The following is a 27,612-nucleotide window of genomic DNA, read 5'->3' on the forward strand; positions in this document are numbered from 1 at the left end:
CGCCTCGCCGAGCTTCACAGTAAGATGCACCCCAGGAACAGCAGACTGGCAGGGAGCTGAAGCTCTGCCGGCAGAAGACGATACATGGCATCAAAGTTAGTACAGGCCATTTCCTTCTTATTTGTTTAGATATATTAGAAAATCATTTGACCTGCGCCACCATACTGATTGGGCTGAGTTGGGAGGAGGAGGAGGGGACGGCGCACGAGAGGGAGAGACGCTACATTCGCTCCAGGGGGAGCTCCGTTCAGAGCCTGTCATGGGGGACAGAATTTTTTTTTTCTTATTTTCTTCCTCTAAATCCTAGGTGTGGCCTATGGTCAGGGGCGTCTTATGGACCACAAAATACGGTACCTGCATACATTCCCTTTGAAAAACAACCCACACATATTTACACCTGCTAATTTGAATGGGTATTTTTTTTTCTTCAAGAAAAATTACACACATACAGGTGGATTTTCAAAGGAGTTATACGTGTAAATGTAACAAATTATCATAGCAATTTTATGTGCATAAAGAGCACTTACATGTGAATATCCTATGGACAATTAAATGGCAAATTTTGTAGCTATTGTCAAAAGTCCACTTATGCAGATAAAGTATATTTACAAGTGTAAAACCCAAGTTTATGCATGTAGATGCTTTTGAAAATCAGGCCCTTACTTTGAAAATTCAAAAGTGTGTGTGAAAGTGCAAACCCCTCTCCAACCCCACCATGGGAGCACCACCTTTCACAGTGGGTAAAAGCGTGTGCATAGAGGCCTGCATATAGGGTGGGCAATTTTCAAAAATCCTATTCCTGTGGGTATATCACCGTCTTACCCGAAATGGTTTTAAATTTACCCTCGCGTAGCTTTATACACTGGGCCCTATAGACTCCCACAACCCCAGTGTTCAGTTTTTGGTATATCAGCTGAGAAGAGCTACAAATCTGAAACTTTAAATACATTATGCAGGGCAGATGGATATGATTCAAGGAATAGTAGTTAATGATATAACTTGTAAATTATTAGTTGACACAGATGACATTTTGTTATATTTATCCAGGCCACAAATATCTATTCTGAATTTATTGTTGATTCAAGAATTTTCAATCATTTTAGGTTATAAGATTAACTGGTCCTAATCAGAAGTCCTTTCTATGAATATGTTTTGTACTAAAGATTTGTTTAGTGAATTCCCATTTCAGTGGCAATCTAAATGTCCAAAATAAACTCGGAATTTATTTTATGTCCCATTTGGATTCATCTCTTGCCTTGAAAGATAAAGAAAATCATCAAAAAAGTTCAACATTTGGTTACAAAACAGTCACCTTGATATATTTCTTGGTAAGGTAGATTAGAGACAATAAAAATAAATATTGTGTTTTGTCCGTTTCTCAAGGGAGTTTTACTGAAAAGTTGAATAGACTATTTTTGCATTTCATATATTTCCTTTAAAAACTTAAATTCAGTGGATAAAGGTGGGGGTCAATTTTCCAGATATACAAATGTGTCACTATTATTATACTTTTTTACTTTGTCAAGGAGGCCTATGGTTATCCCAAACTGTAGATCATAGCCTTCCGTTTCGGGTTCAAGTACAAACTTAATTTTACTCTCTCTTGCCGTTATATTTATTACCAGGTATCCAATCTTCAAAACATCTTAAATTAAATCCAATTATGAAAAATATTTTTCATATCTTTAAGAAACTTGGATCACATCTTAAGAATAAATGGGTAAATTCTTTGCAGATTCCATTATGGGATAATCCCTTGCTTCCAATGGAGAAACAGAGGCTTAATTGGCCCATATGGAAGGGTAAAGGTCATAGCAAATGGTAGTTATATTGCATTTTGAGAGTTCAAAATCAAATATCATCTTTCAAATGCACAGCAGTTTAAATGGACTCAGCTGACACATTGCCTATGGGCCTGGTATAAAGATGTTTCTGTCTTGGCAATAGAAGCTGAGTTATGTGCACTGAGTGAAAAGATTATCTTGGATAATCACTTTGCAGCGGATTCTGTAAAGTGCTGTGCGATTCTAGTTTCGGGGTTGTCAGGGTGTTGAGAAAATTTGGGAACATGAGTTACAAGAATCCCTATCTACAAAACAATGTGGATATTTTTGGACTTATTGTTTATGAAATTCTCTCTCTGCATCCTTGACATAATCTCTTTATTACATTGTGCATAGGTCACCATGGACACCTGTTAAATTACATAAGATTGATTCTTACAATTCTAAACTTTGTTGGTTTTGTAATAATAAAATAGGCACATTTGCTCATATGCTCTATTAGTGTTCTCTAATAAAACCTTAAGCCTGGATTTTCAAAGGCCCGCACGCATAAAAACCGGGATTTAATGTGTGGCCGGGCATTGTACGTGCCGCGCACATTTTAAAATGGGCCCGGCCACATGTGTAAACCCCGGTATGCACACAAGTGCTGGGCCTCTCCAAAGGGGTGGGCCAGGGGGCGGGGTCTGTGAGTGGCAGAGGCAGGCTGGGACAGCACCATTCTACGCTGACCCAGGGAAGTGTGCACTGGCAGCCGGCAGGCGCACAGATTAGCATGATAAGCATTTCCAGATCCAGCAGTATATATCCACTCTGTTTTGTTTTCATTGAGAACCAATGGGGTAGATTTTAAAAGCCCTGTGTGCGTAAATCCTGCTGGATTTACGCGCACCTATTTTGCATAGGCCGCCGGCACGTGCAAAGCCCCGGGACGTGCGTAAGTCCCGGGGCTTCGTAAAAGGGGCGGGAGGGGGCGTGTCCGGGGGCGTGTCGGCAGTCTGGGGGGGGTGTATGGGGGCATACCCGGGGTCACGGGGCAGGTCCGGGGGCATGGCGACGGTTCAGGGGCGGGCTAGGAGGGCGGTCCTGAGTCCCCCGGCACGTGCCAGGGGATGGCGAGGCGGCGCGCGCAAGTTACGCCTGCCTCAAGCAAGCGTAACTTGTACAACAAAGTTAGGGAGGGGATTTAGGTAGGGCTGGGGGGTGGGTTAGATAGGGGAAGGGAGGGGAAGATGGGGGGAATGCGGAAGGAAAGTTCCCTCCGAGGCCGCTCCGATTTCGGAGCGGCCTCGGAGGGAACGGAGGCAGGCTGTGTGGCTCGGTGTGCGCAGGCTGCCGATTTTGCACAGCCTTGCGCGCGCTGACCCCGGATTTTATAAGATACACAGGCTACGCGCGTATCTTATAAAATCCGGCGTACTTTTGTTTGCGCCGGTTGCGTGAACAAAAATACGCGCGCGTGTACTTTTTTAAGATCTACCCCAATGTGTTCAAGTCCAGTCAAGGAATGATTTTAGGCCAGCACTGATCCTCCCCAAAGCAATGTCAAGGTCAGTGCTGACTGGATGCAATAGTTGGGTATCATCAGCATAAAGATAGCCATGAAAACCCAAACCCTGACTAAACTGTCCTAAAGGCATCAAAAACACATTAAATAAAATGGGAGATAAAAGGGGACCCTTGGCAAACTCCAGAATCAGCACTGTAAGAAGCAGATTCCTAACATGAACCACAGCTGATCTGTCTGACAAAAAAAGAAGAGAGCCACTGTAGGGTCTGGACCCTGGTTCCCAATTTCTGACATCTGCACAATAAAATCTGATGATCTACCAAGTCAAAAGCACTTGATATATCCAACAGAATAAAAGAAACAGAGATGCTGGCATCTCTGTATCTGAAAATGGTATCCCGCAGGAAACCCCTGTAAACCCCTGTAAAGCCATTTCAATCCCCTACCCTTCTCCCCAACAACCCATTCCTGCCTTTGGAGTCCAATGATTTTTTCCCTCCAAAACTTACTAAAACTATAGCCATCCAAAGTGCCCGGAATTATCTCATTAATAAAGTTCTTTTTCCCCGATGCCATCTGAACCAATTGAAAAGTTATCCATAACCTGTTTTTGAATGATTCAATCTGGGCCTCTTAGTAATATTTCTTAGGCTGGCAAATTTTAGAACAATAAGAATTGGCTAACTTTCATCAGACAAGTTTGTCATTCTACTTACGTGACTTAACCCATCTTTTTTCCAACCTCCTAACTTCTTTCCTACAACTACATAGTTCCAGAACCAAGGAGAGAAAGACCTAGGTCTGGACCTAACAAATTTAGGGGGAACAACTTTATCTGGAGCCTGTTTAAAAGTTCCATTCCATCTATTCACCAACTCCTCCATCTCCCGCTCATCCCCCTCCTCCTGTAGCACCTCCCATTCACAATAGGAATCACACAGCGCATAAACAGTAATTAGGTAAACGCTGATTGAAATACATATGATTTCATTAGCTGCCTAAAACATAAATATTCCCTGCTCCAACTAATTTCCTTTGGGAGCAAGTTCCTGAACTGCAGAATAACACTAGCAAATTCTCTGTCTCATGTGTGCATTTATTTTACTTCTGTTCCATTTACCTAGGTAAAATAGATTGAAATGAGCACTCATAGAGAGGGTTTAAAGACTTAGATTTCCTCTGGCTTGAGGTGAATTTTAGAAATTAAAAACACAATTTCTAACCATTGAAGCAGCAGTGAAGTTCTCAAAAAAAAAAAAAAGGGATACTGGATCAGAGCCAGTGATGGCCTCCACCTTAATCTCTGATTGCAGTGGGGAAAAGGAAATCATTTGTCGCAGTCTGAAAAGGTTCCAGGTTGGCGACCTGGGAGAAAATCAGCACTGCGCCGAAATGAAAGATTCCCAAGCCAATCTTTAATGGGCTCTGAGTCAAAAGAAACAAACAAACTTTGTGTGGAGGGAATTGAAAAGTCCTTTCTGTCCTCACCGATATGCCTCTGTGGAGTAACAAAGTAAATGACAGCAGATAAAGACCAAAATAGCCCATCCAGTCTGACCAATCAGGTGTTCAGGGCTGTTATTTCCTTGCTTTTGTTTTAGGGTTATAACTGTCTCTCTGTGCAGGTTATCCCCAGACAGAAAAGCTACCACAGCATTTAATATTCATCTTCTTACCATTAGTGATCCTCTCTGTTTATCCCACACCCTTTAAAATTCTGTCACTGTTTTGGTTTTCCCCATCTTTTCTGGGAGGCTTTGCCAGACAGCTGCCACCCTTTCTGTGAAAAAATATTTCCTGATGTTCCTGATGTCCTGCCCTCTGGAGTTTCATATCATGATCCCTAGTTCTAGGGTTTCCTTCCCATTGGAAAACGTTTGTTTCTTGTGCATCACTATTAAGGGCAGGGACATTTTAGAACTCCCTTGCACCATCATCTTGATGGGTGTCCAAATGTTTCTGGTACACCCTTTGCAATCTGAACTAACTCAAAGCTAGATTCATCAAAAAGTGTTACTAATATTCTCTCTCTCTCTCTCACACATATGCAATTCCAACAATTTATTGTGAATAATGTTGTGGGCATATCACACAGCCTACCAGGAAAAAAGGTGTACTTTCTTCCAGTGTTAAAACCCGGTGATAACACCTCTCATTCAACTAAATCCTGCCTGAGCCCACCTCTCCAAAAAATTGCATTTGTGTTATGAATGACCTGGTCAGTTAGCTCAGAGAGGGGACTAGACACAATGCTTTAGTTACCAATTGAATGCTGTGAGTTTGAATGTTCTCTTGGCAATGTTTCACCCAGGAATGCAGGCCTATGTGAAGACTGGTTTTTGTTTCTTTCTGTTGCTGTCTCAAAGCACTAAACATGATACGCACTTACTGTGAAATGGCCTGCGGATATAGGACTTGTAAATAAACTCTTCCCATAAATAAACCAGACCTGCTTTGGAACCACAGATTTTGGAGTAGCCTGAACTTATTACCTAGCCGTTAAACATCAGTAAAGGTCCGCCAGTTGTTTCCATTTATCTACCAACAAGAGGCTATTTTCAAGAGGTTTTTACATGCATAAATGCTACTTTTGCACATGTAACTCCTCTGAAAATTCACTCCTTAAGTCTGCATTACACAGGAGAGAGAACAGCCTTCTACAGAGAAATCTGATTAGGCTTTACCAGTAAGGATTCATTCCCAGTTTCCACTTCAAAAACTGATCAACCCCCAATGGTTGAGAACCCTAGAACCTGTTTGTGGTTTATATCCTCAAACAGGGTTAAAGTAGCTATTTAAAATGATGAGAGGCACAGACAGCAAAGTAGTTAATGCTGATAAAAAAGGATGCCATCTTGTTCCACCCGAAGATGAAATCAGTGCATGTATTTCCCTGCCCTAACCTTACTCCTAGCCCCCAAACCCTTTTTCTTGCAACAAAACATATGGCCACTTGGGAAATTCACCTAGAGAAATTCCTTTGAAAAAGGAAGGGAACATTTCTGAAGGTTTTTCTTGGGTAAAAAGGTATAAATATGACTTCTGAAAATTACCTCCTGTAAATAATGCTCTATCTATACTGTGTGTACCTTTCTGAATAGGAAAAAAGGGTAGTGTTTGAGCAGGGATCCTGGCCAGGTACACACAGGAATTGTTGATATTTTTTTAAATCCCAGTCTGCACTTCTCAGCAAGAAGTTTGCACCTGTAAACTCTAAGGTCGATGCAGAAAGGTGTGCTCAGTGGAACGCACCTTTTAGTCTGCATTTGTGCACGCTTTTTCAACAGGCAAAACTGATGCAGGAAGAAGTTTTGCCCACAGAAAATGTTCGTACCTCAAGGAGAGTAATACTTAGCACTCTTGCATGGAAATCCCATGCAAATGAGAGCATTACGTATTACTGTCCAATGCACCTTCTTTAGCGCTGGAAACGTAATGCCTGGGTCAAGGCTGGAATTAAGTTTCCAGCGCTAAAAAAAAACAGTGAAAAATTGAAAAAAACGTTCAGGCGGGTAAGTGGCAGCAGCTGCCACTGCCACTTAATCATATAAGTACTGACTTATTCATCTACAGATACTCAAAAAAACCAAACCACTTCTCCACACCCCAGACTACAGAACAGTTCTCCAAGCACTACTATTCTCCAAACTTGTAACACACTACTTCTGGGCTTCCCATGCAATGCTCTCAGGCCACTACAACTCCTCCAAAATGCAGTGGCAAAATCACTCTCAAACACCAAAAGATCAGAACACATCTCACCTATCCTCAAAAACCTGCACTGGCTGCCCACCCCACACAGGATTCAATACAAAGTGCTAGCCCTCATACAAAAAGCACTATACACTGAAAAATTCGACTGGCCAAGCCCGGCCCTATACTTTCAATCCACCCAGAGAGCACTCCGCTCTACAAACACCGGACTCATCTCAACACCATCACCCAAAACAGCCCACCTGACCTCAACAAGGAACTGAACCCTAACTATAGCAGGTCGAACTCTCTGGAACAGCCTACCACCCCAACTCAGACTTAACCCCACAACCCAATCATTCAAAAAGAACCTGAAAACATGGCTCTTCAAAAAAGCATACCCAACCACCCCCCACCCAACACCCAACACCCAACACACTCAGGTAAATTCCCCCCCCCCAATCTTCACACACATCTTCCCCCCCCTCTTCCCACCCTGTCCCATAACACCCCCCACAGAACCACAAAATCCCCTATTGCGGTCAACCCCAATGATACAAGCTTTCATATCATACCATACACAGAGTTCCAACGCTCTCTATCCACTCCCACTATTTCAGAGAATGACTCTCCACAGACCAATCACGAGACAGCCACAAAGATGCTTGGCTAAAGGACACAGAAGTCACCATATAAAAGTTACTAATATCTTTGTAAAAAGTTACTAACATCATTGTAAAAAGCCACTAATCACATTGTAAAAAGCTACTAAGTTCACTGTACAATGTATAATTATACACATTGTTACAAAGCTCAACAAAAGTCACTATAAAAAGCTACTAATTTTATTGTAAAAAGTTACTAACCTAATTGTAAGAAGCTACTAAGTTCATTGTGCAATGTATAATGATACATAATGTCACAAAGCCCTATAAGCTCGCAAAGCTCCAATGCAAATCAGGAAGTCTACACCAATAGACCCCTCCGCTGCTCTATAAACTGGTGTGATATGTACGATGAACGTCGGTATAGAAAAACAAACAAATAAATAAAATCTGTCTGGCAGCAGGTCAGCTCTACTTAACCGAATAAGCAGGGATGTGCATTTGTTTTTCACGTATTAGGCAATTTAACAAAATTGCCTAATTTGTCCTGGTTCTGGGGACCCAAATCCCGAAATGGATTTTCCCTGAAATTTGGGAAAAATTTGTTTTTTGGGTTAGTGTGTGGGGAGGGGCACATTTATTTAAAAAAAAAAAAATACCCAACCCTTCAAATTTATTTTATTACAAACCCCCCCCCCCCACCACCATTCCGATAACCCCCAAGACTTACTGAAAGCCCTGGAGGTCCAGCAGGGGTCCCGGGAGCGATCTTCCACTCTTGGGCTGTCGGGCCTGCCAGGAAATCAAAATGGTGCTGGTGGCCCTTTGCCCTTACCATGTGACAGGGGCTACTGGTGCCATTGGTCGGCCCCTGTCACATGGTAGGAGCAATGGACGACCAGCGCCATCTTAGAAAATGGTGCGGGCCATGCAGTAAAGTGCGCTCAGGCTGAGCGCACTGTTAGCCCAGTTTGGCCACGTGGAAAATGCGCGGCCAACCCCCCTGAAACCAATAGCGCCCGCAATATGCAAACTCATGTTGATGGGCCTATTAGGTATTCCCGCACGATACAGAAAGTAAAATGTGCAGCCAAGCCACACATTTTATTTTCAGAAATTAGCGCCTACCCAAAGGTAGGCGCTAATTTCTTTGGGCACTGGGAAAGTGCACAGAAATGCAGTAAAAACTGCTTCTCTGTGCACCCTCCGACTTAATATCATGGCGATATTAAGTCGGAGGTCCCAAAAGTTTAAAAAAGTAAAAAATTTAAAAAATTTAAAATTTAAAATGGGCCCGCGGCTGGCAGGTCGAAAACCAGATGCTCAATTTTTACCGGTGTCCGGTTTCCGAATCCGTGGCTGTCAGCGGGCTCGAGAACCAACACCGGCAAAATTGAGCGTCGGCTGTCAAACCTGCTGACAGCCGCTGACAGCCGCCACTTCCGTCAAAAGAGAGGCGCTAGGGATGCGCTAGTGTCCCTAGCGCCTCTTTTTACTGCCAGGCCTAATTTAAATAAATTAAAATACTGTATTGCGTGCACAGGAGAGTGGCTCTCCCGCGATTTTACTGTATCGGCCCGTAAACAGGGTAGGTGCCCCTAGGCACTTGTCTGCTCTTCCTATTGGTAAATCCGCCCATGCTTGTCTGCACATCCTTGAACTGCCATGGGGCTCCTTTAACAGAATAGCACCATAATCACATCAGGACAGGAGCGCAGATGCTCTCAGCATCTAATACCCTCATCTGCTATGTGATGATGGCACTTATATGCTACCAATCTTCACACCTTCCAGATTGCTCTTACGTGAAGAATTGGCAAACCAGGCAAGCTCTCTAGGATGTTGTTCTGGGACCAGATCCTTCACTATCCTCAGCTTCTTCATCCACATCGCTCTCTATGTTCTCCACAACATTTTGCCCAGGGAGGTTAAGGATGGAAATACATGTCATGTGCAACACATCACACAACTTAGATCTTACTGACCGGTAAGAGCAAAGTGTAGGAAGCCTCCAGTGTGGTCCACTAAGTGAAACTGGCATTTACAAAATCAAACTCACTCAGGCCCAGGTGGAACAATGGGCATAGAAGGCAGATGAAGGAATGGAGTTAGCAGATCAGCAGGGGAGTAACCGTTATCAAACACAAGTACAGAAAGAAGTTAGCCCCCATACAATTATAGAAGGCAATTCTATGCAATAGTGCTCAAGGTTGCATGCATATCCTATGCCCAGCCTTTACTGAATATTTTCAACGTTAAATTACACACATAGTTTTGCTTTAAAATCCTCCGGTAATTGGCCAAGTACATGCACAAATGATCTCACACAAAGTTACACTTTCTGCAAGCAGGGCATAACTGGTGCTGGGTAACTTACATGTATTCTTTTTTAAATCAAAAAATATGTGCACAAATGTTCAAGTCTACCCCCTCCCCAGAACTCTTTTCCTTAGTGTGCTTAAAAATATGTGCAAAACTGAGTTTTATACGATTAAATGGTTTTGAAAATTACCCCCATAGAGATTCTGACAATATCGCTAGCACCACACTGAACTGTTCATTCCAGCATTTACCCAGTAGTACTTCATCTCCTGGATCTCAAGCACAGAGCCAGCCTTACAGAGGGCAGCACTGCCTTAAAATATGGACATCATGGCAGAAACCAGGAAACGTGGTCACTACATCTGCCACCAGCAAGCCATGGGGACAACATACTGAGATGTTCAGATGGTTATAATGCTTATAGTTATGTTAGATTCATTCCTTGCTTCTTGCAGGAACCAGATCTACAGGACTATAAACAAGATCCCATACCACACTAGGGAAATGAGTTATCTACTAGAAGCCCCTTTGCATCTCCTTCTCCTCCTGCCCAGGACAGGGATATTGAAACAAGTCAGCAGAAAAAGACTATATGGTTCATTTAGTCTGCCCATCTGTCTAGTTAATCTAGCCCTTACAATTCCCATCACAGCCTTTATCCCAAGCTTTCTAGAATCCAGATCCCAGTTTTGCCTCCACCACCTCCATTGGGAGTCCATTCCATGCATCCACTACCCTCTCTGTAAGGAAATATTTCCTACGATTACTCCTTTGTCTACCTCCTTTCACCCTCTTCACATGATCCCTCATTCTGCAGCCTCCTTTCCATTGAAACAGGCTCACCTCCTGAGCATGAAAATCTTGGAAGTATTTAAATGACTCTATCATATCTCCTCTATCTTGCATTTCCTCTAGGGTATACATGTTTAGATCTTTAAGTCTATCCCCATATGCTTTAGAATGAAAACCACTGACCATTTTATTAGCCACCCCTCTGGACCAACTTCAGCCTGTTTTTATCATTTTGAAGGTGCAGTCTCCAGAATTGTACACAGTATTCCAAGTGAGGTCTCACTGGGGACCAATATAGGGGCAATTCAGCTCCCTTTTTCTGCTGACCATTCCTCTCCCTATGCAGCCAAGCGTCTTTCTGGCTTTTTCTGTTGCTTTTTCCACCTGTTTGACCACCTTAAGATTATCAGACACAATCACCCTTGTAGGCAATTTTATTCTTTCTTCTATTTCTCCGTGTTGAGTGCATGGTTTGCTTATTATTTCAAACAGTTCCAATGACAGGATTGATAGTCAAGAAATCATTTTCATAGCTGAAATTGATCAAGAGTTTTGTGAGAGATAGGTTAACTGAAATTCATTTGAGGATGCTAACAATTGTAACATTTGAAAATGAACACTAATAGGTACATTTTCAAAATGCATCTGCATGCAATCCATATTTTATAAATGGGCCACATGTATGTATATATGCATATTCGTGAATAAAATTATATGTGAAAAAAGGGGATGTGTTAGGGACAAGTCAGCCATGGTTTGTAAGTTTGTGCATAATGACCTATTTTATAACTGACATCTATGTGATTGTCATCAGAACAACATGAGTATATTTATACACACAACTTCAAACTTTCATGCTGCTTTGCCACTTGTGTTTAGTGGGTTGGCTTCTCTGAGTGAGTGGACATGCCAGCAGGCTAGGCTAGTGAGTGTCCCGGGGACAGTCTGCACTATGCTGCGGTGTGGGAGTGAGTCTATCTGGGACATGCAGTTCTATATTGGGGAGTGAGAGTGAATGCTGGAGAATCCATAATCAAAATTACTCTAATGGGCTTATGGGTACTCATGTCACAATTGCTGAGAAGGGAAAGAGAACAGAGGAGGAGGAGGTTCCCCTTACAGAGAGTGTATAGGTCTAGGGCACAGTTTTTGGATCATGCAGAGGAGCAAGTCATGCACAGGTTCAGATTTAATGAGGAAACCATTCTGCATCTATAATCAGCAGTTAGAGTAGGACCTGCATCCTTCCACCCATAGGGGCCACACCTTGCCAGTATTATCAAGGAAGGTCACTATCACCCTGGCATTTTTAGCCACCGGCACCTTCCAGACATTTCCAGGAGTCATGGCTGGAATAAGCCAGTCCACCACTTCTACATGCATAGAGCAGGTCCTGGCTGCATTTCTTAGGAAAACTCACCAATATGTATCTTTTACTTGGAGCAGACAGCAACAACAACAAATAAATGATTGAGTTCTACAACATTGCATGCTTCTTCTCTGTTTTGGAGCTTTTTGATTGCACTCACATTCCTATAAAGGCACCAATCTCTCAATATGCAGGTGGACTGCGATGCCAAAAGCATCATCTTGTATGTCATGCTCAGATTTCTGGGATCCAGTCATGATGGCTGCATCCTCTCACAGTCAGGAATTCATGGGCATATCACCAGAGGCTGGCTTCTAGGTAGGAATGCACTTACTACTACCATCACACTGCAAATAACTTCTTCTTTTGGTCTCCCTCACATCTAGGTAGACTTACAACATTTGCCCACCAAACTCAACCACTTCATGTGTGCCCTTGGACTCCCTATGCAATGCTATTACTATTGGGTAGCATACCTGATAGTTAAATCTATTGACTATATCTGTGCATGTGGCAAGTAAGCATACATTTATTAGGCCCTTTGAAGAGGAAAAATGGGTCTTGCCAAACATGTAGCCAAGGTCACCTATTGTTTATTAACATCATATGAGCCCAGACCAGAGGGAATTCTTAACAAAATAACTATCCCTCCCCAACAACCATTCCTCTCTCTCCCCTTCACTGCTATCCAACTGATCCTCTCTTTCATCCTGTACAGTCTATAGTGGAAGCATCCTCTCCGAACCACTTTCTCCATTCCAGTATAGCCAGTCTCTCAACCTCTGCTGCTCCAGCATATATCCTCTAACAAGCCCCAGTTTCTCTCTCTTCCCTAGCTCTCCATCTCTCTTCCCCTCTTCCATCCCTTTTCACATTGTCCATATGCTCCATTCTATACCAAGGCCTTCTTATAACCCTACCTTAGCCTCTGTCATTCCCTCCATCTCACCCCTCTATTATTTCCTCCTCACTCTCATCCTTTCACTATTCCCTTCCCTCCAACCCTTTTCTCACATCCCCCCCAGCTGGTTCCCAATCAACCCCCTAGGTCCTCTCACATATTCAGTTTTATTTCATGTTCCTTCTCTACTCTCCATAGCTGCTATAACCCTCAAGCCTGTCTGAGATATGATCCCTTACTTCAAATAATCTCTTCTAAAAAAAAGCCCCTCTCCATGGTCAACTTCACGAATTTCCTTTAGTCCCTGTGCCACAGATGGATAACAGCTGTTAATATGGGATGCTAGGCACAGGATTGGAGCTATTTGTATTGTACCAGGAAGTTCTGTAGTAGGTGAGGAGACAGTATCCATGACAATCTCCAGCAGCCCCTTGAACACTCAACCTTCCTCTCCCTTCATGGGTGGTCCTAAGCCAGAGGGTGATCTGCAAATGCCAGCAGCATAAGTAGGAGAGTTCAGCATTTACCCAATGAATCATTTCCAGCTCACAAACACCACAGTCACCCCAATCCCTCCCCATGCAGGGCTTCCTGTTAACACAGAAACCCATAGAAGGGCCTGTATGTCTTGGCTCATAGAACACGTGCAGATTACTACTACTAGTGTTACTGTTGTGTTAAGAATTCAGCCATCTGAGGGTCTAGTGCCTCGTCCTCTTCCACAAGTAATACTTTATTGACTCCATTTGGCATTCTGACCCATAATTTGGGAAGCCAAGAGCAAAAGGCTCAGTGGTGAGTAATTTCTCTGCAGTGTTGTATCATTATAGGAAGGTAATTTAATGGCGGGAGATATACATGGCATGCCCTCTTAACCCAAAGTTACCCACAAAGCAACTGTAAGATAATCTGAGTGGAGGACTAAGATAAATGATTAGACCTACATGGCTACCTACACGTTTGGCAGTGTGTGGATGACAGAGTGATTGCAAGTGGATAACCTAAATGAGATACTGGGGGTGGAACAGGGACAATGCATGCATGTAACTCAAAAGTGACAAAAGAGAAATCTAGTAAATTGGTAACGTTAAGACTTCCCTTTGTAAATACTATGTTGACTCTCCCCCATTAAACCATTTCTATTTATGTGGTCAGTAATTTTGTTTTTATGAATAGCTTTGGCCATTTTGCTCAGTACAGATGTCAGGCTCACTGGCCTACAGCTTCCCAGATCACCCCTGGAGCACTTATGAAAAACTGGTATCACATTGGCCATCCTCCAGTCTTTTGGTACCATGGCTGTTTTAAATGATAGGTTGCAAATCACTGGAAACAGGTCTGCAATTCATTTTAGAGTTTCTTCAGTACATAGGGTGAAAACCATCTGGTCTCTGATTTTTTATTCTTTAGTTTGTCCTTCAGTTTCACAGTGATTTCATTTAGTAGCTCAGAGTCATCACCATCAAAAATTGTTTCCAGTTGGGTGTGACCTGGACATCCTCCTCAGTAAAGACAGAGGCAAAAAATTCATTTATTTTTTTCTATTTCCTTGTCTTCCCTGATTATCCCTTTTACCCTTCAGTCATCTAGCAGTCTAACTAACTCCCTCATAGGCTTTTTGCTTCAAATGTACTTGAAAAAGGTTTTATTACTTGTTTTTACCTCTATGGTAAGTTCTTTTCAAATCCTGCTTAATTAGGTTTTTACATCTAATTTGCTTATGCTCGTCTCTATTTTCCTCATTTGTGCCTGCTTTCCTTTTTTTTTAATGATGCCCTTTTGGCTTTAATTGCCTCTTTCATTTCACTATTAAACTGTGCCAGAAATCATTTGGTTTTCCTTAGTCTTTTTTAATATATGAAATACTTTTTGTCTGGGCATCAAAGATGGTCATTTTAGACAGTGTCCATGACGCCTGCAAGATTTTAACCTTGTGGATTGCTCCATTCAGTTTTTTCCTAATAGATTTCCACATCTTATCACAGTCTCCCTTTTTATAGTTAAATACTACTGCATGAGTTTTCCTTAGTTTTTGCCCTCTAGTGATTGTGTCAAATTTTATAAATATTATGATCACTGTTGGCAAGTGGTGGAGCCACTTGTAGGCCAGCCTTGCCAGTGTAGGCCAGGCTGTAGGCCAGTGCAGAAAGCAAGAAAACATATTCATTATGAATCATATGTCTGTGTAGTGTAATGGTTTATCCCTTTATTCCTTAACCTGTGCTAGTTATTACAAAAGAAAAGTGCTCTTGACCATGAGTGAGACCAGGTCTTCCATTGCCTTCCTACGCCACTGAAGTCATCTTTTGCTTTGTGACTGTTCTGTCTTCCATGTTTTGTTTTGCTTTTATTTTCCTGTTTCTCTCCAGATTTGTGTTTTGGTAAGCAGTTTTATTATGCTTGATGTGAAAATAAGATTCACAACTATCCAAGAAGCATGTACTAAGAAATATTGATTTAAAGAGGAAAGTATGACAGTCCAACTTTAAGTACTTAGATAACTGAATTCTAAGGAACAAGTTACTTTCTAACGGCTCAAACTGAAATTCGTAAGAGTTTAAAATCCCAGTTGCATTACGCTTTGGAGTATGGCATGCAGTTTTTGGTCTCCTTAGATCAAGAGAGATATAACTGACCTACAAAGTTAAAAGGAGGAGCAGCCATGTTAATTAGAGGCTGTGAAACATGACGTGTGAGGAAAAGCTAAGTAACTAGGAACGTTAACTTTGGATAGCAGGAGACCAAAAAAGGCGTACCATATTTTTGAATCAAGTAGATCACATATTTATAATGAGAAATATGCAAAGTGGCTTACTGTCGCACTGTAGAAACCGAGAAAATGATGGCAGATAATGACTGCAAGGCACATCGAGTCTGCCCATTTTCCATTCCTCTTACAGTAGTGTAGATTCCATGTGGCCTCTGCCTTTACTTTTGCTTCCCTACACCTTAGGAACATTCTGTACTTATCCAAGCCTGATTTCGCCCCTATCACCTCTGCTAGGAGGCTGTTCCATCCCTCCACCGCCCTTTCTGTGAAGAAATAATTTCTTATCTTACTCTGAATGTATACTCTTTCAGCCTCATAGTATGTAAAGTGTTTATCTGACTGGACAATGATTTTTCCCAAGGAGGCCATGTTCTATATTCTTTTTACTCAGGGCAAAATTAAAGCTACAAAATGTAGGACTTGATTCTAAGGAAGAACTCTTTTACTGTTTCGGTTGACCATATATAGAGAATCTTGTATTGAAATTCTGTATGCAACATGATAGGATAATTTTGCACGAAAATTGGATAACTGCTTGAATAAACTGTAAGTGGTATTAATGGTTTCAGTAATCTATTACAGCAGCAAGTAAGATGGATTGCCATTGAAAGATAGCTGAGCTCAATGGATTCAAGTCTGTTTTCAGTCTAAAAAAGTACAAGGCTGATTCATACCATTTACATGGCCAAAATATATTTATTTATACAGTTTTATTCCCACCTTTCCAAGGGAATGCACAATGTGGGATACATTAAAAACAGAAATATGACTTCTTTTTAAGACTTTGCTTGCCAAAAAAACGTAATTAGTCCAGTTTGTTCCGAGATTTGATTGCTATGAATGTGCAGGTTTGAGGAAGATTTTATGGGGCAGATTTTCAAAGCCCTACGCACGTAAATCCTTTCAAAAGGCCCGGTGGCACATGTAAAGCCCTGGGATGCGCGTATGTCCCAGGGCTTGAAAAAAGGGGCGGGACCGAGGCCTCCAGCACAGTGGCCATTTGCTGCTGTGCCGGGGGATCGCGTGTCAGCAGCTGGCTGGTGCGCGTAACAAAATAAAGGTAGGGGGGATTTAGGTAGGGCTGAGGGGCGGGTTAGATAGGGGAAGGGAGGGGAATGTGGGGGGGGGGGGAATCGAAGGAAAGTTCCCTCCGAGAGAACGGGAAAAGCCAGCTGGTCTCCCAAGGGCTCTGCGAGCGCAAGTTGCACTAGTGTGCACCCCCTTGCGCGCACCGATCCCAGATTTTATAACATGCGCGCGGCTGTGTGCACATGTTATAAAATCGGGCATACATTTTTGCGTGCCAGGTAGCGCGCCCAAATGCAGGCCGTGCGCATAGGTTTCAAAATCTGCCCCATGTAATTATGCACCTTACGTTTATGACTCAACGGTTCTTTTAATTTACTTAAGCAAAGATTCCATTGTGCTTTCATGAGTAAGATGAATTCTGAGTACAAGGCATTCTAATAAATGAGACTATCAAAAATGCAGGATTTTTTTTTTTTTTGTTAATATGGAACAGCCATCAATTACAATTCTAACGCAGCAGTCTGGAAGCTAGTTGAATGGATTTTCCCCACTGTTATTAAGATTGATCATGACGAAAAATGATCCTCTCACCACTTTTTTTTTTTTACACATGAACAAGACCCACAAAGTGAAAAGGAGTCATCGTGCTCATTTGTGTTTTGTGTGATTACATATGTGCCTGTTGGCTATGTTATCTGCTTAGGGGTAGATTTTTAAAAAATATGCGCACGTCCATGTGCACACTCTACCTGGTGTGCACATATGGACGCATGATTTTATAACATGCGCGCACATGTTATAAAATCGGGGGCGGCACACACAAAGGAGGGCACAGTTTAGCAAAATTCACTCAGCGATGCATCGTTGGCCTTCCCCAGTTACCTCCCACTCCGCTCCAACTAAGGAGCAGACTGGGAGAGAACTTCCCTAACCCCCCCCCCCACCTCACCTTCCCTACCCTTCCCCTGTCCTCTCCACCCCCTAAAATGCTAGTTTTTAGGGGGTTTTTTTTACCTTGTTTCAGCAACTTACTTCAGCTTCCGAGCCGAAGTAAGTTGTGTGCACCGGGAGCTGGGTCTTCGGGACAGCGAACAATGGCACTGTCCCGGCCCGCCCCACCCCGCCCAGAAAATGCCCCCCCCTCCGGCCTTCCCCTTTAAGGAAGGCCCACACTTATGCGCGTACCAGCCTTTACGTGTATGGCCGGGACTTTTTGAAAATAGGCTCAGCACGTGCTAGGCCCGGCCACGCGCATAAAGGCCGGATTTTATGTGCATGGCCTTTTTAAAATCATCCCATTAGAGCATATTTTTTATGAATGAAGTAGGCTTCAAATCTAAATAAATGACCTTTGGTGTGAATGCATGTGCTTGCTCTCTGACTTCCATTCTGGCTAATTTAAGTCGCCTGCTTACTTCGTAGAACACTTGCCCCTACACATTAAATACAAAAATATATAAGGAGGCTGAGTCAACAAACGCTTCAAAAATATTAACACAAAGGAGAGCGATGCATCATGACTATCTCATAGTTCTGATCATTGGAATGACACAGCCAAATCTTTTTCAGTAGAAGTAAATAGATGTATCAGACAGTAACTCCTCAGGGAACTTACTCTCACACTGCTAATCATTTACCCCATAAAAGTCAATTTTTGTACAGTTTGGATATATAGTTTTAAAAGGAGTTACACTTGTAAATGTAATATGCTAGCATAGCAGTTTTAAAAAGCCATTTATGCATGTAAGTGTAACCTATGACATTTCAATGGCATATATTGTAGCAATTTTCAAAAGCCCACTTACACGGGTACATTGCATTTACATATGTAAAACCTATTTTTGAGCGTGTAAAATCTTTTTAAAATCAGGCCCTGAGTGAATATTAAATGCATTAGTGCCACAAAATTGCACTCAAAACCACAACTTGCTTCTCCCCATTAAAAAGCCCTAAATTCTTCCCTTTTTGGAGTCCTGACCGCTGAAAAGTCTCATGGATTACTGTCAGGACTCCAGGATGGGAAGCATTTGGGACTTTTTATTTTGAGCACAATTTATTGGCATAATGCAGTCAATATCCACATATGAGATAGTCATGATGCATCAATCACCTTTGTGTTATTGAATTAGTTTTTGGAAGTGTTTGCTGACCTAACCTCTTTATATATTTTGAATTATGTAGAAAGATGTGGGAGTTAGGTTTCCTCTTTTTTTTCTGTCAGTTTACACACTGAACTGCAGCCCATGAAAAATGGCTTTTGAAGCTCAAGGGCTATTCTGACCAGTGCCAACATTGTTGGAAAATGAATTGCCAGTGGTCCGATAATGCCAGTTAACTGTCTGATGATGTCAACTTAAGAAAGTGTGCATTGCAATTTGTAAATCATTTTTACTGTACAGTTACCTAAATATAGCTACATATAGCCATATATGAAAAGGTGTTTTGACTGGTAAACCATGGAGATAAGGCCTGTGAGTGAAGGGCTGACATGGACATGGAACAGGCCTCGGTTTTATCACCACTTGTGAAAGTGGAGGGCTGCCTTAAACTAAAGAGCTTAACAATGTCCATGCACACTGCTGCCTAATTTGTCATTCTCCTAGCCTGACCACCTGATTATAGGTGATTCATTCAGTTATAAATATTACTGAAGACATGTTTCACTTAAAAGATTCAGATCAGATGTCTAGAGTTCCCATATTCCCTGTTAGCAAACGGGACACCTGTTTACCGTACTAAATAAAGGTGAAGAAACAGAAGTAAGCAGTGCTCTATATGTCATTTGTTATGTTAAACAAATCCAGCACAGTTTGTTTTCAAGGGCTAGGGATCATTTGAGTTTGCATTCTTCCTCTATAGGTTATACTGGAGCTATAAAAATAATGTAATTAGTTCCCACTTCATTCTTTATCTGTTCATATGCTTACACAGAACACTTTGCATTAATCTTATCCTATGGAATAGATGCTATTTGTGTTGTGCATCGTCTGTGAACTCTTATCACATACTCACATGCCCATGCTGATCCAGCTCATTGTTTGTAAGTTTCACTTTTTCAAAAGAGACCATCTGCTTTAACAGCTGCTCCCCAGTAAATGGAGAATCTGGATGCACATATAATCTAAAATGAAGAAAGGAATTTTATTTATTTTAATCCTTGATATCCAGAAAATAAATACATTACTCTGGCGTATACATTTTGCATTCTGTGTGATATTCCAATCACACCAGCTTCAGTGACTAGAAACCATTTTATACTGCTGGTGTGGCTTACATATCCCTGCTTCCAGGACATTGTAATCTCTTGGGTTTCCTAGTGTTAAGACAAAGTAAGGATGCCGCTATCCTGCACTAGAGTGTATCTAAAATAAACAGTGGACTGCTCACTGAGTATCTCCCTCTTGAAGAGTCTGCATTCTTGGTTTTATGGAACTGCAATTGCTCAATAAGCAAATCATCCTTTTTGATAAGATGGTGAGGCTGGGTTGTCTGATTCTCAACACCATGCTCACCTTGGGTCTCTCCATGCATTATAGATGATGTGATGTAAATGTTTTTATTGTTCTTGGGGGTTTTTTTAAAGTTTATTTGTGTCTTATACTGTAAATCACCCTGGTACCTTTGGCTGATTTGAGCAATAAATAAAATCTTAAATAAATAAAAAAATAAAAATAAGCCTTCAGTAAGTATGTTTCTATTTTAGTTGATGGGTAATTTCTCCTAATTTTGTTGTCACTAGGGTAAGACTATGAAACAAGATAACATTAAAAACTGTAAAACCACACCTCTCAAATATTTAGTCTATATATTCCTACTTCTATTATGCTATAATAGTTCCTTTAACCTTAATTCCAGTACAGTAAAACCACGAGAGGGACTTTATAAATGCCACCGATGAGGCTGATGTTTTAAACTGCAATGCAGTTTGCAAATACAATTTCATGCAAAAAAGCAACAAATTAAAATACATAGAATGACATTTGCAAAACAATAGTGCATGCAATTTTTTTTAACACAAAACTAAGCTTTTGCACACTGAAAAGCAAAATTTATGCAAAATAACCAATGATCTTAATAGTTATACAACACAGCTCATTAGCTATGTTTGCATGAAATATTTCAGAAAAGCCCATTTTGCAAACTTTAATTATATCTCATGGGGCTGTAGCTACTTTTTTTTTTTCAATGAAGTCCATGATTTCATGTGCACTTTATTGAAAAATACATGCCACAAATTGCATTTCAACAATATTTAAATGGTCTGGTATGGAGAGACAAACATTTTGTAGTACTAGCTCATTTTTGCGGATCCGAGCACATAATTATATGTCAGCATCTCTATGATGAGCACAATTATATACTGGCCTCTTTATGATGGCTCACTGCTCTGCAAATCAGTGCGTAGTAAGGTAAAAAAAAAATCTGGTAGATGAGGGATATTAGGCCTTATCCACAATTTACTTTTCCCCCATTTTGTGCCTATGGGAAACATTATTATTGAATAAGAGCCAATGAATGGTACTGTAGTTTCTGTTCATGAAATGGAATGGATTCATGAACTAAAGGGAAAAGATTTTGTTTGTACTGTAGCTTAAAGTGGTATTAATTTTACATTGCTACAATTAATAATTCATACTTTTTTTTGTTTGTAAATCACTTGGTTAAAAATTAAGGGCTGATTCTCCTAAATTCAAGACTCAAAAATATTTATATTCAAAAGTTATTTGCCAGCATAGGTAACTAAACATATTTAAAAAAAAAAAAAAAAAGCAGTAGAGGTTTGCATATTTCAGAAAAGTGAGTAAACCCTTTTTATACATATTTTTAGGTCAGCTCTTATTCAGATTAAGGGCCTCATTTTCTAAGCGGCTTGCACGCCGTAAGGGACCTTTCGCATGCGAAAAGTCCCTTATCGCGTGCGATACCAGGATGGGGGCGGAGTCAGGGCAGAGTCAGCCCCGGAAGAGGAGGAGTCGGGGCATCACCGGGCCCGACTCCGCGACGACGGCGCGCACAGCGAAAAGGTAAGTGCCTTTTCGCTGCATATTTCGCTCCCAGTAGCTACACCTCCTATGGTGGCACTATTGGGTGCGAAACCGGCAGCGATTGCACCGCGACAGTGCAATCGCTGCCGGCTAGCACAGGCCTGCCCCCCGTTTCGGCCCCCCGCCCCTGCGATACTTTAGAAAATGAGGCCCTAATATAGTACATTAGCAGCTTCATTGCTATATGTATAAACCTTATCTCTTTTTCAACCATGCAGAGTTGATCCCCTAACATCATCAATATCTGGTAATTAGGCATAGCAAATTCAATAAACATGTTTTTGCTGTGACATCACCATGGGATAAGGGAGGAATTCCAGAAACACTTATGCCTTACTTAAATTACCAAACTGCCTCATTTAAACATGATCAAATACATGTATGCAACTCTACTGTGTAGGACTCAGCAAGGAAAAATACAAATAAAAGATGGAAATTTTTATGTCATGTTATATAACCTGCTGAGGGACCTTCATTTTCAGTTACTTTATTTTTCCTTGAAATTTCAATGTTATAATAAAAAAAATCTGTGGAAAAAGACTGTTCCATTGATTTTTCTCCTGTATGTTTAAGTCATTCTTCACTGATTTTTTATTAGTATAACATAAAAATTCCCAGGAAAAATAAAATAAAAACTGTAAACGAAGGACTTAAAAATGCTTTTTTTTTTTTTTTTTTTTACTAAACTTATATGGAATGTTCAGCATGAATTTGTGAAGACCCATATATATGTACAAGCAAAAATAGAATAGAAATATTGAGACTGATTTTCAATGACTTTACCTGGCTAACCTTTGGAGTCAGCTGACAAAAGCTAAGATTTGAATATTTCACCTTGCTGAGCAGTGAAATTTTGTGCACACAAATCATTGTGCTCACAAAATTTATTTGGAGAAAAAAGGTGACAGTGGATGCTTGGTGGGGGTAGAACTAAATTGTAGCTGGTTTGTGCAGATATTGAATGCTGCCTGGCTAACGTTATGCACACAAGTCTAGTTGGGATGAAAAAATACAATACATATTCTAAAGTTATTCAAGCAAAGTTTACTTTACTTGGGTATATTCAGCAGTAGGTTTAACCAGGTAAGGTCCGCTGAATAACCAGGTAAAGTTATGTGCATAACCTACCTGGATACTTATTCGCTTGCTGGCTCTATGAGTCTTGACCTCATTGTATCATCTCCATTGCAAAATTTCAGGTAGATTTTAAAACATTGCTTGTGCTAAACACCCACATACATGCATATGCAGGCTGCACTTGAACAACATTGATTTTAAGAAGCCACAAAGTACACGCATACATACCTGTGCACACATCAAGAATAAAGGGATGGAAAAGGGGTGGGGCATGAGCGTTGCGGGGCAGGGCCAAGACTTAAGAGCATAGAGGTAGATTTTAAAAACATACGCGCGCGTACTTTTTAAAGGGCCAGCGGCGCAAACAAAAGTACACCAGATTTTATAAGATACGCGCGTAGCCGTATCTTATAAAATCTGATGTACTTTTGCACAGGCTGCGCAAAATCGGCAGCCTGTGCACGCCGAGCCGCGCAGCCTGCCTCCATTCCCTCCGAGACCGCTCCAATTTCAGAGCGGCCTCGGAGGGAACTTTCCTTCGCCCTCCAACCACCTTCCCCTCCCTTCCTCTACCTAATCCACCCCCCCGGCCCTATCTAAACCCTCCCTTACCTTTATTGCATGACTTATGCCTGCTAAAAGTGTCATCACCTGACCCGGGGGCTGGTCCGGAGGCCTTGACCATGCCCCTGGGCCGGCGCCACGCCCCCGGGCCCGCCCCCGCAATGCCGCATCACGTCCCTGAAACGCCGTGTCATCTAGGACACGCCCCCAACACGCCCCTTTTAAAAAGCCCCAGGACTTACGCGCGTTCTGGGGCTCTGCGTGCGCCGGCGGCCTATGCAAAATAGGCGCGCCGGCGCGCAAGGGCCCTGCGTGCGTAAATCCGGCCGGATTTACGCGTGCAGGGCATTTAAAATCCGCCCCATAGGTTTGTAATTTAAAAAGGCAGATCAGATCATTGCATGTTTCGGCTTATTATCCTTGTAACTTTACAGCTGGTCCTGATGAGGAGCAAGTCTGGAGTATGTGAGTTTTAGGGTTTTTAGTACAGCGTGAGGATTTGGGTTTGTTGGGAGCTTACAGGATGAAGACCTCGATATGAACTGGGCAAACTGGTGGACTACGTGGAAAAAAATTGGTTATTCCCTCGCACGAGCATGTTTTAAAATTTCCCTACATATGAGTGTAAAAGCTGCTAAAGCCGAGGAGGAAATACACGAGGGACAGTTACTTGAACAGCCTCTTAAAATCACGCACACATGTGTGCGAGAGGGGTATTTTAAATGATACACATGTACCTATGCACACAATTTAAAACTGCAGCGTATCTCTGCTCATGCGCCAATACGTGTGTTTATGGGCACACACATGTTGCTTTTAAAACTACCTAGTTTGTCTTTGCGCTTATTCCCTTATGATCAGGATTACACACCAAATAGCACAATTCCCTTCACAAATATATGTAGCATATTTGATGATGTATCAACACCCAAGCATCCAGTATGCACTTAAAGGTGAATTTTAAAAGCCCGATGCACGCCAAAACCAGGAGAAATCCGAATATGTCAGGCTGGAGCGCTCCTAGTGGATTTTAAAAGCCATCTGGATACGCGCCTATCTCCCGTTATGAGCGGAAAATCTTTTTCAAAGACAGGATAGGGAGTGGGCATGGTCTGGGTGGGATATGGGTGTTCCTGGATTTCAAATTGAAACCAGCATATAAATATTTATGTGCACAAGTGCAGCCCGGAGTTCCCTGCCACGTAGCTTTACTTCTGCAATGGATGGCGTGTAAGTAATAAAATAAAGAGAAATAGATAGGTGGGGTTTTAAGCGTCGAGACTAACAGGGGAGAAGGTAGGCTATTAAGCTTGGAGAGTTTGTAAATTCTATCCCTTAACTGGGTGAACTGGGAACGAACTGGGAAAACTGCCAATGGCATCAGTGTGCACGGCTTTTAAAATCCCTCCACTTATACTGTAGAAGTGGAATTTGCATAGGCACACACCCAATTAAAATTGCGTGTATATGTGTGTGTGCACGCAGCCTATTTTATAACATGTGCATCCCTGAATGCGAGCCAGGAAACACGTGCACCTTTGCGCCTACACCTGCTTAAAAGTTACCATCCCTTATTATTTAAATACAAGGCAGCAAGACCAAAAATATGTTTATAAGGACCTTCATATAACCGCCATATCACTTTTATTAATCAAGCATAATTGTGGCTGGAATAGTTATAATCATTGGTTCAATGTCCATATTTTAAAACTGTTTTTTTTTAACTTGGATTTTCAGAAGGCGTTTGATAAAGTTCCTCATGAGAGGCTTCTAGGAAAAGTAAAAAGTCATGGTATAGGTGGCAATGTCCTTTCGTGGATTACAAACTGGCTAAAAGACAGGAAACAGAGAGTAGGATTAAATGGACAATTTTCTCAGTGGAAGGGAGAGGGCAGTGGAGTGCCTCAGGGATCTGTATTGGGACCCGTGCTTTTCAATATATTTATAAATGATCTGGAAAGAAATATGACGAGTGAGGTAATCAAATTTGCAGATGATACAAAATTGTTCAGAGTAGTTAAATCACAAGCAGATTGTGATAAATTGCATGAAGACCTTGTGAGACTGGAAAATTGGGCATCAAAATGGCAGATGAAATTTAATGTGGATAAGTGCAAGGTGATGCATATAGGGAAAAATAACTCATGCTATAGTTACACAATGTTAGGTTCCATATTAGGTGCTACCACCCAAGAAAGAGATCTAGGCATCATAGTGGATAACACATTGAAATTATCGGTTTAGTGTGCTGCGGCAGTCAAAAAAGCAAACAGAATGTTGGGAATTATTAGGAAGGGAATGGTGAATAAAATGGAAAATGTCATAATGCCTCTGGATTGCTCCATGGTGAGACCCCACCTTGAATACTGTGTACAATTCTGGTCACCGCATCTCAAAAAAGATATAATTGCGATGGAGAAGGTACAGAAAAGGGCGACCAAAATGATAAGGGGAATGGAACAGCTCCCCTATGAGAAAAGACTAAAGAGGTTAGGACTTTTCAGCTTGGGGAAGAGACAGCTGAGGGGGGATATGATAGAGGTGTTTAAAATCATGAAAGGTCTAGAACGGGTAGATGCGAATCGGTTTTTTACTCTTTCGGATAATAGAAAGACTAGGGGCACTCCATGAAGTTAGAATGTGACACATTTAAAACTAATTGGAGAAAGCTCTTCTTCACTCAACGCACAATTAAACTCTGGAATTTGTTGCCAGAGGACGTGGTTAGTTCAGTTAATATAGCTGTGTTTAAAAAAGGATTGGATAAGTTCTTGGAGGAGAAATCCATTACCTGCTATTAATTACGTTGACTTAGAAAATAGCCACTGCTATTACTAGCAATGGTAACATGAAATAGACTTAGTTTTTGGGTACTTAGTTGCCAGGTTCTTATGGCCTGGATTGGCCACTGCTGGAAACAGGATGCTGGGCTTGATGGACCCTTGGTCTGACCCAGTATTGCATGTTCTTATGTTCCTTTGCTTAATAAAAGTTTACTTTCCTTTCAATGGAGCTGTACCTGTCATGATATCACATTTCAAAGAGAGAGTATATTTGGTGATTGCCATCCTTATTGCATGAATGTATATCCATGGGCTCATTTTGTTTTGTCAAATGATTTTGTATGTCTGTTTCTTCTGCAACTAAAGAGTTGTGTGTGTCTGTTGTAAACCACCTAGACGGCTAGACCCTGGCAAATTCGCGGTATATAAAAACTTTTAAAATAAAAAATAAATAAATAAATGAGGTGCTAGCAAAAGCAGGAAGCATTATTCACTACTCCACTACTTGTTGGCTACCATGGTCTGATATTTGTAAATTAAATTGCACAATAGAGACAAACTCTCCAAAGGTGATGGTGTTATTGGTAGTGGTGGCATTTGGGAGAGAGAATGAATAGGGGAAAGAGAATTAAAGGACTGGGGAAAAGTAGCTATCTGACAAGGACACCACAATCATCTTTAGACTCACATCAAATTGAGAAAGTCATCTACCTCACAAACAGGTCGATACAGTAAAGTGTGCTCCGTCGGAGCGCACTGTCACCCTGCTCTGGACGCGTGTTTTCCCTTACCCCTTATTCAGTAAGGGGAGGAAAACACGCGGCCCACCCGCGGCACCTAATAGCGCCCTCAACATGCAAATGCATGTTGATGGCCCTATTAGGTATGCCCGAGCGATCCAGTAAGTAAAATGTGCAGCCAAGCCGCACATTTTACTCTAAGAAATTAGCGCCGCCCAAAGGTCGGCGCTAATTTCTTCCGGCGCCAGGGAAGTGCACAGAAAAGCAGTAAAAACTGCTTTTCTGTGCACCCTCCGACTTAATATCATAGCGATATTAAGTCGGAGGTCCCCAAAAGTAAAAAAAAGTAAAAAAAAAAAAAAAAAAATTTTGAATTCGGCCCGCGGCTGTCGGGCCGAAAACCGGACGCTCAATTTTGCCGGCGTCCGGTTTCCGAGCCCGTGGCTGTCAGCGGGCTCGAGAACCGACGCCGGCAAAATTGAGCGTCGGCTGTCAAACCCGCTGACAGCCGCCGCTCCAGGCCAAAAGGAGGCGCTAGGGACGCGCTAGTGTCAGCTCGTGCACCGCGTCAGCTCATTTGAATACTGAATCGCTCGCACCGGCCAAGGGCCGGTGCGTGCGCCGGGAG

General features: G+C 41.8%; 1 protein-coding gene across 1 annotated transcript in view; it reads right to left on the reverse strand.

Moving 5' to 3' along the window:
• Positions 1 to 27,612, reverse strand: part of TBX20 (T-box transcription factor 20) — a 169,831-nt gene that overhangs the window by 86,126 nt on the left and 56,093 nt on the right. Inside the window, exon 4 of the mRNA XM_029589683.1 lies at positions 19,788 to 19,896. Within this exon, the coding sequence (XP_029445543.1) occupies positions 19,788 to 19,896 (109 nt within the window). The remainder of the gene's footprint in view (positions 1 to 19,787; positions 19,897 to 27,612) is intronic.

The sequence above is a fragment of the Rhinatrema bivittatum genome, chromosome 2 (genome assembly GCF_901001135.1).
Source record: "Rhinatrema bivittatum chromosome 2, aRhiBiv1.1, whole genome shotgun sequence".
In the NCBI taxonomy this organism is placed as follows: Eukaryota; Metazoa; Chordata; class Amphibia; order Gymnophiona; family Rhinatrematidae; genus Rhinatrema; species Rhinatrema bivittatum.